This window comes from Ooceraea biroi, chromosome 7, assembly GCF_003672135.1.
Source record: "Ooceraea biroi isolate clonal line C1 chromosome 7, Obir_v5.4, whole genome shotgun sequence".
Classification (NCBI taxonomy): Eukaryota; Metazoa; Arthropoda; class Insecta; order Hymenoptera; family Formicidae; genus Ooceraea; species Ooceraea biroi.
The window spans coordinates 406,686-420,739 of record NC_039512.1 but is presented as its reverse complement, the minus strand read 5'-3'; the positions used below and the strand labels follow the sequence as shown (position 1 = coordinate 420,739).

Below are 14,054 nucleotides of genomic sequence, written 5' to 3'. Positions count from 1 at the left end.
AAATTTGGAGTATCTCAACAAAAAATGATCGCATCGAGCTTTGTAAAAAAGCGTTTTAAAGATAAAACTCTATACTTTTATATGCATTTAGTCCCATTGGGCTGCAATACCTACTTTACACCATGTGCCATCGCAAACTCGAATCTTCATTTATCAATTTCGCATGCTCTCCCTTTCCGCCATTTTAAAAAACTCGTCGTGCACAATTTCAATTTAAATTGCGAAAAGTAGGGTTTCAAAGCTTTAAAACCGTTTTTGAAATTTTGTGCTAGGATAGTTAGGTACCGAGATATTCAATTTCGAATTTGCAATATCGTCGATTCAGCAAGGCCTAAGGAATTAGAAAACCCTGCGGTTCGTTTAGTTCTTTTATAATTCCAACTGCTGCGTTCATTATTCTTTATACTCCAAATCCTTCTTATGTGGTGTGTGCGTGTGTGCGTGTGTGCGTGTGCGTGCGTGTGCGTGCGCGCGCGCGTGTGTGTGTGTATCACAAGGATGAGGACCCCGTGGTTCGTCAGTTCCACAGTAATTTAAGACTCCAAACCCTCCTTGTGGGGTGTGTGTGCGCGCACAAGGAGGGTTTGGAGTCTTAAATTACTGTGGAACTGACGAACCACGGGGTCCTCATCCTTGTGATACACACACACACGCGCGCGCGCACGCACACGCACGCACACGCACACACGCACACACGCACACACCACATAAGAAGGATTTGGAGTATAAAGAATAATGAACGCAGCAGTTGGAATTATAAAAGAACTAAACGAACCGCAGGGTTTTCTAATTCCTTAGGCCTTGCTGAATCGACGATATTGCAAATTCGAAATTGAATATCTCGGTACCTAACTATCCTAGCACAAAATTTCAAAAACGGTTTTAAAGCTTTGAAACCCTACTTTTCGCAATTTAAATTGAAATTGTGCACGACGAGTTTTTTAAAATGGCGGAAAGGGAGAGCATGCGAAATTGATAAATGAAGATTCGAGTTTGCGATGGCACATGGTGTAAAGTAGGTATTGCAGCCCAATGGGACTAAATGCATATAAAAGTATAGAGTTTTATCTTTAAAACGCTTTTTTACAAAGCTCGATGCGATCATTTTTTGTTGAGATACTCCAAATTTACTTAACAGAGTGTTTTCTTTTTTAAAGTTGCACAACTCAGCGAAAAATGATCGCATCGAGCTCGGTAAAAAGCATTTTAAAGATAACACTCTATATTTTCATTTGCATTTGGTCCCATTAGGCTGCGATATCTAATTCACGTCATGCACCGTCACAAACTCGGACTTTCGGTTATCACTTTTGCATCCTCTCATTTTGTCATCCGCCATTTTGAATCAAATGGCCGACCATAATTGCCATTCAAATATTCTTAAAGTGGATACTTGAAGCTTCATTTTGCATTTTTGAACATATTTTTATCTTCATTATTTACCAAGTTATGATCATTTGAAGGTTGGTAAATTTTTCCCTAAATTTTAGTGTACCGCTTTTTTTGGGAGTGAGTGTATTATAGTATAATACCGCGCTATCTCGTTCAGTCAGTATAAAAAATATGTGGACTAAGGATAACAACTTTGTTCTTCAAGGCAAAGCAGAATTCCAAGAACGCAAACATGATTATAACGCGTACTGCTTGCGTTCGTTAGAATTTATTAACCAATGAAACGACGTGATTAGCTCTTAAGCAGAACGAGCATAAACCACATTCTTCCTCAACGTATCATTACTTATTTATGTGATAAATATGATATCATTACTTATTTATGTCGCATGCAATAAATTAAAACTCGATTATCTGATAACATTTGAAACGAAATTTCTCACTCATTAATATATTATTTACATATCCATATTAATAACTCATTTTAACAAAGATAAATTTAAACAGTTACAAGCACGAAGTAAACTGATAACGAATTTCCCGCGATGCATATCACAAATTTTCCAAAAGTTTACAGTGATTAATAAAAAAAATGCATAAAAAGTTGAGCTATTAATCAATATTAGTCAGTATTTTTGAAATATCACTCATAATTAACGTATTAGTCTCTTATTCTAGTAATAAATCGCATTTTTCTAATTTTCCGAAGTGTTTTAGATTATATTTGCTTATATTTATTTATTCGTGCGATGTGTGAACACTTCTCATACAGTTCCGTTAGTATAATAAATAAAATGTCCTAAAAGAAATTTCTCCATTTAAAGATCGCACGAACGAATTAAACGACAGCGTACCATTCAACAGAAATGGCATCCGACGTAATGAAAGAACTGCCATTTCGATCGCGAGCGGACGAGTGAACGAACTCAAAAGTATCCCCAACCAGGGCGACGATACATCGCGACGATATAATCAACATGAATGAAAATGCTAGTTCGTGTCTGGATTTACCGTGTGTTCTTTCAAAAATAAATACCAACAAATTTACTAGACAGAACGATAGCTATTGCAATTTAGAAACGTTAATCACGAATTTGAATTATTTAATATAATTCTTACGAAAACTTTCTGAGAAATTACATTTTTGACAAATATTTGATCAATTATTTCTTTCTTTGTAAATATTTATGTCTGTTAAGTTAGCACCCCCACCACACAAAATCGAAATACTAAATATACAGGAATTAAGTGCTCTTTATGTGCTAATTATGTGCTCTATTCACGATTTTTGTGCTCAAGCGGTTTAGCGAGAAATCGCAATTAAAAATGGGGGTGCTGACTTAACATAAGTCAGCACCCCCACTCATTGAAAATGCATACCGAACCAAAAACTTGGTACGCCAGAATTATGTGCTTTTTATGTGCTTTTAAGAGCATTACACAAAATTATCCTATTTGAAATAGTTTAGGAGATGCATGTCAAAAAAGATCGATACATATTGGGTCGTCCGGAAAGTTCGTGCCGATTTTTAATAGATGGCGTTAGAACATGTCTGAATATATCAATGTTATTGAAAACATATGATTTATATACATATGCTTAAAGGTGACATTTCAACGCATCTTTAGGAAAAAAGTTGTTTGAGATAAATTGATTCGTGTCAGTTTTGTACTCTTTTGAAGATGGAAGAAAACAAAGAACATTTTAGACACTTGATGCTTTTCTATTACCGGAAAGGCAAAAATGCCTCACAAGCAACAAATTCGATATGTTCTGTTTACGGAGAAGGCGCTTTAGCTGAAAGAATCGTACGTAAGTGGTTCGCTAAGTTTAGAGCTGGTGATTTTAACCTTAAAGACCAAGAACGCTCGGGCAGACCCTCTACTACTGATCATGACCAAATCAAGACACTGATCGAGAATAATCCGCGCTACACGACACGTGAATTAGCAGAGATACTGAAAATATCGAAAACCATTGTCCACGATCATGTAGTGAAGCTTGGTTACGTAAGTCGCTATGATGTATGGGTTCCGCATAATTTGACCGAAAAAATTTAATGGATCGCATTTCCATCTGCGACTCGCTGTACAAGCGCAACGCAAACGTACCATTTTTGAAGCAATTAGTGACGGGTGACGAAAAATGGATCATTTACAACAATGTAGAACGAAAAAGATCCTGGGGTAAGCGAAATGAACCAGCATTAACCACTCCGAAAGCCGGCCTTCATCCAAAAAAAGTCATGCTCTGTGTCTGGTGGGATTGGAAAGGAATCCTATATTATGAGCTCCTACCACACAACCAAACGATAAATACAGATAAGTACTGCTCGCAACTGGACGAATTAAAGACAGCGATTCAGGAAAAACGTCCAGAATTAGCTAATAGGAAGGGCGTCGTGTTCCATCAGGACAATGCCAGACCTCATGTTTCTTTGACTACCCGACAAAAATTGTTGGAGTTTGGCTGGGATGTGCTACCTCACCCACCGTATTCACCAGACATTGCACCTTCAGACTTTCACTTATTTAGGTCTTTGCAAAATTCTCTTAGCGGCAAGAACTTCAACTCTTTGATCGACATAAAAAACCACCTTGAGGAGTTTTTCGCCGAGAAACCTAAGAAGTTCTGGGAGAATGGAATCTTCCAGTTGCGTGAAAGATGGACAAAGGTTGTGAAACAAAACGGTGCATACATAAGTCAATAAATATTTATCGACATAAAAAAACGTTGCCTTTGAATTTTCCTTCAAAATCGGCACGAACTTTCCGGACGACCCAATACATCACTGATACAAGAGTAAAGTGCCCGTTAAAATAAAGATAGCGAAATGATTCTGGACTCAAAATGTTGCTCGATTTATGTGCTTTCGGAATATGCACCATGAGATTTTTGTGCTCATGCTTTATATACATATATTATATATATAAAACAACAAAAAAACGTAATACAAAAATACAATGTATGATTTCCACAACATTCCACGCGAAGCGAGTTCCAGTCCCACGCTACATCGAGGGGGGATGCGGGTGGGGGGCCGAAGGCCCCCCGCACCCCCCCTTCGGTGTGTGTGTGCGCGCGCGCGCGCGCCGCAATCGCTTGTCAACCGGATTGCGATTTTCTCCTCTTGATTAGGTTATTTTCTTCGAGGTGAGGTGCAGGGGGAGGGGCTACGCCTAATTTGGGATATACTTCCGAAAGGCCCCCATGAGCTAGCGAGCTGAAATTTTAGTGATACACTCCTTTACATATGTAACTACTAAATATAAAATATTAGCTGCGGCAATTGAATAGAACTTGAATTTTAACACTTTTACTTTCGCATGCTTCCTATCGGTTAAACATATTTTGTACAATAGAATAGTACAAATTAGGCGTATCCCCTCCCCCTGCACCTCACCTCGAAGAAAATAACCTAATCAAGAGGAGAAAATCGCAATCCGGTTGACAAGCGATTGCGGCGCGCGCGCGCGCGCACACACACACCGAAGGGGGGGTGCGGGGGGCCTTCGGCCCCCCACCCGCATCCCCCCTCGATGTAGCGTGGGACTGGAACTCGCTTCGCGTGGAATGTTGTGGAAATCATACATTGTAGTTTTGTATTACGTTTTTTTGTTGTTTTATATATATAATATATGTATATAAAGCATGAGCACAAAAATCTCATGGTGCATATTCCGAAAGCACATAAATCGAGCAACATTTTGAGACCAGAAACGTTTCGCTATCTGTATTTTAACGGGCATTTTACTCTTGTAAGCATGGTGGTGCTAACGTTCGGGACGGTTGGTCGATCGAGAGGGATGAGCACAAAAATCTCATGGTGCATATTCCGAAAGCACATAAATCGAACAACATTTTGAGTCCAGAATCATTTCGCTATCTCTATTTTAACGGGCACTTTACTCTTGTATCAGTGATGTATGTATCGATCTTTTTTGACATGCATCTCCTAAACTATTTCAAATAGGATAATTTTGTGTAATGCTCTTAAAAGCACATAAAAAGCACATAATTCTGGCGTACCAAGTTTTTGGTTCGGTATGCATTTTCAATGAGTGGGGGTGCTAACTTATGTTAAGTCAGCACCCCCATTTTTAATTGCAATTTCTCGCTAAACCGCTTGAGCACAAAAATCGTGAATAGAGCACATAATTAGCACATAAAGAGCACTTAATTCCTGTATATTTAGTATTTCGATTTTGTGTGGTGGGGTGCTAACTTAACAGACATTATATATTTTCATCATCCATATATGTCGCATTATTTTCTTTCTATGAACCCAGTTTCTTTTTCATGAACGAATCATAGACATCATGTGTAATCGTCAAAAATCGAATTAATTTATTTATAGCATGTACTTCCTAAGAATACAGTTTAAAAAGATAATAGCGTGATAGTATATATGTATTGACAATTTCAATTCGAACACCTCTGTGAAGTTGGCCCCCCTTCTTCAAAATTCAAATTCAACAGACAAGACAATGAAGATACGACGATTTTAACATTCGCGTGCGTTAGATCAGAAAACTAGCTTCTATATAGTGCGTAATGCAATGTAGCGTAGTTATCCGTGGTTAAATTGGCATGCAAGAGAAGTAATCACGCAGACGTACAGGTATGCGTGAGGAAAAGTGTGGTAAGACTCGCGTGTGCCGAGTGATACAGGCACTCATATTTCTCATGGCCGTGAACGGAAAAGTCGCAAGGTGATTAATACCTGCGAGGCATTATGTAAACGCAATCGCAAATCCACCTTGTTTAATTCAACTCGAGCGTATTATTGACATGAACATGAAATGCTGGTAACTATTGTACGTTCAACGCAAAAGCCAAAATAAAGTTTTATGAAAATAATAATCCACAAATATATGTAATTTGGACAGGAAAGACTCTCTTTATTCTCTTCAAAATATAATAAGTTAGAAAATGTAATTAGAAATAATTGAGATAATTTATTTATAACTTATTTATAATTCATTCATATGTGCATATATCATAACTGATATTCCGCAAATATAATCTTAATGTACATGCATAATGCTTGATTCACTTTTCTCATTCATCTTAATAAACCATATATTTTGTTAATGAATAGATATCTAACCTACTTCACTGTTCGATCTCGTCGGAGAGAGTTCAGACAATTCACAAGATCGAAAGACACTCTTCATCATCGTTCAAATTTTCTGGAACGCGAAGTTTACAAGTCCACTCTAACGAAGCGTAAATCAGCTGTTGATTAAACGGAACCTCCGAGTTTTGCGTGTCGCCTCGCCTGAATCAAATCGAAGTAGGCATTTGGCCCGCTTCCAGAAGCTCTGTAATCCGTCCTAGCCGGCGCGATTCGCGACTTCACGATTGCTCTCGATCATCCATCACGGCAACAACGTAACCTCGTCATCCTAGACTTTGATATTTCTTGCTATTCTGTTCTTATCTCTCGACGTCGTCGTTGTATATAATTGGACTTGCTCGAAATTCAGAAATTCAGAAATAAAACAGCAATGTAGCCTATATATCGCGACAGTGACCAATTTAGCAATGTGTGACGTAAAACGTCACAGTTCATCACTTAACAAAAATAACACAATTATATATATTCTCATAGTCATTTATTTTTTATGTGTATTTTTTTCTGTTCCTTTATTTTGTGTTATTCTGCGCTATGCTATTATATGTATACTAAAGGGCGATGCCCGTTAATAAAGCTTATTATTATTATTATTATTATTATATAAACTATGTTCAAAACGTACCTATAAAAACCTATATCTAAATTTCATTGCAGAAATTTTAGCTATTTTATTACTGATTTCATATTGCTGTTGAAACCAGTCTATACTATTTTAAATGTTCAGGAACACGGACAAAGAAAATAAAAGATAAGATTTTCAATTCTGCAAAGGTTATTTTAAAAATATTTCACGTTGCAACTTTCCTCCGGTTTTAGTCTTTTCCTGGACCAACGCGCAATTTCCCAACGGAAGATGTTAGAGGAAACTCAAATATAACTCTTAAATTACCTCGCGGATGCTGCTTGGATCACACAAACATAACTTTTCTATTTTTCTTCCGCATTAGAATATTTTTTTATATTACTTCCGTTATAAAGTTGCTTTGTTAGATTGTTCGGTAAAGTAACACATTCATCAAATTGAAGCTCTTCATCTTTTATAAGAAAAATATTTCTCGTTGTTATAGTACGTTGCAAAGTAGGTATATGTATAATTATATATATAAAATTCTAAATAAAAAATTCTGAACAACATTTTTGTAAATAACATAATAATTAAGATTGGAATTGTAGATTGTATGTAGAATTGAGAATAATAACAAATATATGATCCACACATTTCTGTTATTTCAATACAATCATTCTTTCAAGTTATGGCAAGCAAATAAGCAAAACGATATACATGTTTGAAACAATCGTTTGATTCCACGATTGTTCGATCTGTTTTACCAAGGACCAAAGAGCATGAGATTTACGCAAGGACGTAATGTGCAACCGCAAAAGGCCAGCAACGAAGTATCGCGAACGTTTCCGCGTACAGGTTCCACGGGTAAACCCTTTTGCTCCTACGAGCGAAGTCGAATAGCGCGGTTGTGGCAGGAATGCCGAGTGGGAAGTTTTGCGGCGACCACCTATATCCTTGAATACGGAATAACCACGAGGGTAAGATCCCCCTTGATCTCCGGGAATTCCGAATTCCCCGAAGATACCCCGCTCGCCCACCCTCGAAATTCCCACGAAAGTTTATCTTGCTAAACATCGCGCAAGGCAAGTACTCTTAGCGCTAAGCAAGCGCAGCTTCAATAAAAGCTTCCTCTCCCAAAACACGCACCGTCAAGAGCAAATCTAATTTCTCAATTAATCGGCAAGGAAATTATCTGCTTGAATTGAAGCAGTATAGTTGATATTAATAAATATTGTTAATAGATCAATAAAAAATAACATTGTACAATTATGACTGTGCGACCATAGCGTTAAAAGACCTATTAATAACATGTAATCTCAGGAAACTTGAGACTCCATAATAATTTTCTTACATGAGAGAATTTGTAGATAATTTTATACATTCCCGTATTTTAAATAAGTATTTCAGTTTCTTTATTATAATTTTGTAAATATTTGCTATTACCGATCGCATTCTTCCTTCGTGCACTCGCCTATTTGTTACTCATTCCGGTACTTTATGGAACATGAACAACTGGTGACGTAGCTGTTGAATGTTATGCGAACATATAATCCTTCTTGATGACGTAGAGCTTTTAAGGCTTGTCGCATAGATGGGAGTTTCTCGTTCGGAATGGTAACTTTGCTCGCGCACAGAATCTGTGGATTTTGGTTCGTCTCGCATGGTAGGACGCGAAACACTTGTACTAAACACCTTGCGGACCTTGAACGCAAGATGCAGCTGGATGAAACTCTGGGGACCTGTTCAGGCTGCGAGGTGGGATTAATGGAGGTCTCGAATACGATGTGCGGTTATAGCGACCGCGGATGCAATATCGGCTTGATTACGCTGGAAATCAGAAACTAGGACTAAATAGAGCTCGATCTTCGAAGAGCAAGCAGGTGTCGAGATTGTCAAGGCGAATTAATATCGTGCACACTCTGAGTTCACCCAGGCAAAGTTCTATCGAGAACGAAATCGTCTATCGCACGCAATTATGGGTACATAATTCCCATCACGTGAAAAAGGCAATGTTTCGGACTTCTTTCGAGTTACGGACGGAGTGCACGTCTCGCTCGCGCGGTATAACGTTCCGAGATGAAGATGGCAGCAACGTGCCCCGCTTGAAGATATCACGGAGAGTAAGTTTGCTCACCAGGGGTTGAATAGGCGGCGCGCGAGGGAGGCGCTCACCGAGGAATTGAAAAGTCCGTAAAAGAGAACCGACCTTTTGTCCTTGAGATACGCGGCTCGCGGGACAATGAAATGACCTGGCCATCCGTTCTAACTCCATCTTCATATTCCGGACACAATGCAATGTCCCAAAGCGGCTTTTTGCTCGAACCAGCGATTTCTCTCTCTCTCTCTCTCTCTCTCTCCCTCCCTCCCTCCCTCCCTCCCTCTTCCGACTCTCTTCCTTTCTTCGCCGTTCTCTTTTTCACTCTCTGGTCTCGAAATGAGCATTTCGAGAAGACCCGGCACGTAACATATCTTTTTTTCCTCTTCCCGCCAGATTTTCATTAACCGAAGAGCCCGACAGTTGTCTATGAAAGCTCGGACTCGTGTCTCGCGCGAAAAGCAGCGGAAAATCGGCGATAATTAAAGTAAGATAAGGAAGTCGTGGCACAAAAAACTATCGCGTCTCGTAGCACGATGTATCGCACCGATGTTTCGTAGATTCAGTGGCGATTCTGCAACCATACTCCGTGAACACGAGCGCGCCGTTCTTATCGTGTCGCTGTTGTGTACAAAAGCTGCTTACACATGCGGGGGTTTCGTATTGCACTTGCGAGCTCTTTGCGAGTGCTGCTACCATTGCGCGCACGCGAGGTCCTTCGCAAACGTGAGAGAACCTTAACACACTCGGGAAGTCCCTGCACACCGGAGGAAGATCCTTTGAAATATACGAGAGCATCGTACACGCGGGATTCTTGCACGTGCGAACACTTTCCGGATGATCGTCTGGTTAGAAGCTCGCGACGAAACTACGCGACGAAACTACGTGCAAAGCGCATGGCGATATTTCTCGCGCGAGCGACGAGATTCGTGCATGTTGGACGTCGAGTCGTGAAATCGCGCATTAATCGGCGATTTTACGATACCGTCGATAAATTCACCCTCGTCCGCATATCGTTAACGGTTAACGGGATAAGCATCTCCATAAATTACTTTCACGAACGTCCGGCACGATTGTCGGCCTACGCAGAAACTTTGTGCAGTTAGGAGCCTTCCTTGTTCTTCCTCGTAACCGTAAATAGTACAATAATGCGCGTGCGCACCGACGTATTTTAACTATCGTTCAACCCGTCGGTGATCGCTGATTGCGACTTCCGTCGAGGGCCATTCACATCGTATCATGACACACGCACGAGAAAGAAAGAACAGAATTTTTGCGATCGTCTTGCAATGATCGCACGATTTCATAGAATTGAATTGCCGTGCCAACTCTTAGCAGGAAATTCTTTCCGCTGTTTACTGCTGTTTCATTCACTGTTCGTATATCGTAAAATCCTGTGCCAAGTTCAGTTTCAGATACAAGCACAAATTAATTAACCGCAATTAACTCTTCATCGTATGATTTATTTCAATATGAGAAAGCAATGGAAATCATTCTATTGTCTTTACTGATGTAAAGACAATAGAATGACACACACAAAGAGAGAGTAGATTGTAAATCGTATAACGCGATTTCGTGTACCGATTCATATAACACGACAAAAAATTGCGATAATGCTCGTATAACGCGATAAATCGAAGTCATAACGCGTTAGATTCATACAACGAAACACATTAATCCTTATAATATGCAATTAAAATACAAGGCTTTTGTATTTTTATTTATTTTGTATTTTAAATTTGTAGGCTTATGTACGTATAAAAAAAACTTTTTTGAATATTTCCATAGGTATATATAATATATCTATATATGTATTGTACAACTTATGCCGTTCGTATTACACGGATTCATATAATGAGGGATATATTTCCTGCATTATTCGAGGGTCTATTGCACAATAATGTTTAGTAAAAGTGCAACATGCATATTTTCTTAAATGTGTACTGTATACATAATATAAAACTAGTCACGCATATCCACATTCGTCAAAATAAAGCACAGTTTATCGTATTAAATTAAACTGTTATCCAAAGACAATATAATAACACTCAATATAAACTGTTTGATTTCAGACTAGATCTAGATTGATTCTAAATGAAACAATGAGAGTTAATAGTGCATGAAGATTACGAATTTTAAGCATTACAATCTGACGATCAGATGACGCATAACAATGTGCTTGAACTTACTGGACCATAAGGGAAAAGACCGTTAGACTGTGAGAAATATCCATGACGAATTATTTGATCATGATGATTCACGCCTTTCGTCTATGACTTGTTCAAGGGTCACATGCGGCATCAAATTTTATACAGCTAGAAATTTCGTGGAAATGATGGTAGTCACATTTTCTTCTAATTAAGCACTAATTTCTAATAAACAAATTAACGACTAATAACTCGTTTTCTTTTCGTGATCAAAGTTTATTGCTTTACATTTGTATGATACTGTCTTCAATCTGAGAAAACATTTATAAGCAATAAATGACAAATACAAAATATTACTGCACGAAGATTTTCATTGTTTTCATTGAAGAATTTAAACAAAATAAGAATGATGTATCAATTTCAATAACAGGACTTGTAAAATTTACATAATTATCATCAAATTATTATATCGGAAACAAATCTTGTTTAAAATTAAATATTTGTGTGCTACACACAAATTGTACATTCTCCCGTAATGTAGTTTTTATAGCATACATTAGTACTTAAAATTTCGCATTTGTATATTTACATAATTTATCAGATTAGTAATGAAGTTTGCAATTGTATGTTTTCACGCGTTATTTCCAAAACAGCTTAAGAATTTAATCGAAAATATGTGCAAATACTTGTACATTTATAAAATAAAACTAATATTAAGAATCGTGAACATGTTATATTCTATCAACTTTTAAAACTGTGCGCGCGATTTTACGTTATCTTCTGATTCTTAACCTTTATAGTAATTTCTTAAATAAAATAAGCTATATATACAATATACATTTTTATAACGCACAACGAAAGAAACATTTTGCGATAAAATTCAACTGTTTTTTCTACAATCTGCAAATTAAACTATGAATACAATATGCATATTTCTGTATGTATCTAATGTATCTAAATTCACTTTTAGTTACGTAGCAAGATTTCATTATTAACGCGTATAGGAGAGATTCGCAAAAAAAAGGTAGAATACGAACAAAAATATATGAATAGCACATTTATCACGAGGGAAATGGAGTTGGAATCAAAATTAAAACCGGAGCAAAAATATGATGACGTCACTCGAACACGACTCCGATATCTTCTCGTAGCGCATTACGCAACGGGGAAATTAAAATTCAACCGCGATTTCGCGATGTCCGCGGGATATGTAACGCAGTTTCCGTTGGCGCATTTTTCTAGCCGCTATCTCGCAGCTCGCACTCGCTCGTTCGAGTGTTTCGAGAAACGCACGCGGGACACGCGACGGGCATCGCTCTTCGTGAAAGGATGATGATTCATGGGAGACGTACAAACGCACACAAGAGGACGTCTCACGTCTGTGTACGTGAACACTCGTGAACGCGCGTACTCACGCATAACATATATCACTCACGCATATATTCATACGCACACATGTAAGTAGCATCCTGTGTGCCCGAAGTTTGCCGACGGCGCGTAACGCGATGAAAATAGGCATAACGGAATATTCGTGCACGCGTTGAAACAACGAGGCAACTTTTTATTTCTTATTATTTCTCAACACTTACCACTCTCGATGTCGGGCACCAGCAACAACAGCAGCAAGAAGAGAACGTATCCGTACGTGTCACTGATCATCGTAATACTATATTCCCCGCTGAAGTCGGGACACGCCGTCGGCTACCTGGCGTTGCTCGACACCACCTCGCGCGAATACCGCGCGACAGAAAACACAAGACACGGACGGCGCGACGCGACGATACGTGACGCGGTAGCCAGCAACAGGGTCGACGAGAGCGTGACAACAACAACACAACACGACACGACGACGACGCGGCGACGACGACGATGGAAGAACGTGCGCTACAACCACACCACCTTCCGCTTCACTCGTTTTTCTGCTTGCTTGCCAAGCAACACTGCACACACCACCGCTTGACGTCTCGCGATCACCACCGAATCACGACAATGACCGAGGAGTCCGTTCCGTGCGTCGCGCTGCGTTCGTTCGCGGGCGACGGCAGTGATCAACGTGGGCGATGGCAACAACGACGGCGACGCGCGTTATATCGCGTTACAACGTGATCGGCTGTATTCAACACAACCACCAACCGCGACACGGATGAGTATGAAGAGCGCGCGTAGCTCGCTCTCTTTCTCTCGTTCCTCTCGCACGGTTCGTCGCTTCCGGAGCGCGGCGAGGTCTACGCCATCACTCTCCTCCCGTCGAGATCGCGCTTGCACGCGAACACTCCACGACCGCCGCCGCACACCGACTGACGCACACACCGTGACCCACCGATCCGCCCCACGTCGTCCCGCGACTAACTTGAGCGGCTTCCGCGCGATACCTCGCTCGCTCACTTGCTCCGTTTCTTCGCTCGCCTCGCTCTTACGCTCCGCTTCACGTCGCGCTATGCTACGCGCCGATGGGATGTTCGCTCGCAAACAGCTGACGGGATCCCCGCGCCGCTGCAGCCCGTTCCTTTACGCACAGCGCGACGACGACGACGACGGCGGCGGCGATGACGACCACTCAATATTTGGCAGACGCATCACAGCAGCAGTAGCAACAAAACATAGGCATACACAGCCACGGATCGCGCGCGCGCGCAAGCAGCAGTCGCCACCGTCGCGATCAACACGCAGTCCTACCACCGACAGCATCCCACATTTCCCTGCCTGTCTGCGTG

General features: G+C 40.0%; 1 protein-coding gene across 2 annotated transcripts in view; it reads right to left on the bottom strand.

Moving 5' to 3' along the window:
- Positions 1-13,992, bottom strand: part of LOC105284419 (disintegrin and metalloproteinase domain-containing protein 10) — a 126,468-nt gene extending 112,476 nt beyond the window's left edge. The window contains exon 1 of one of the 2 annotated variants that reach the window (XM_026971408.1): positions 12,930-13,992. In XM_026971408.1, coding sequence (XP_026827209.1) covers positions 12,930-12,999 — 70 coding nt within the window. In that variant the 5' untranslated portion in view covers positions 13,000-13,992. The remainder of the gene's footprint in view (positions 1-12,929) is intronic. The other variant, XM_026971409.1, reaches the window with a different exon arrangement.
- Positions 13,993-14,054: the final 62 nt, after the last annotated feature.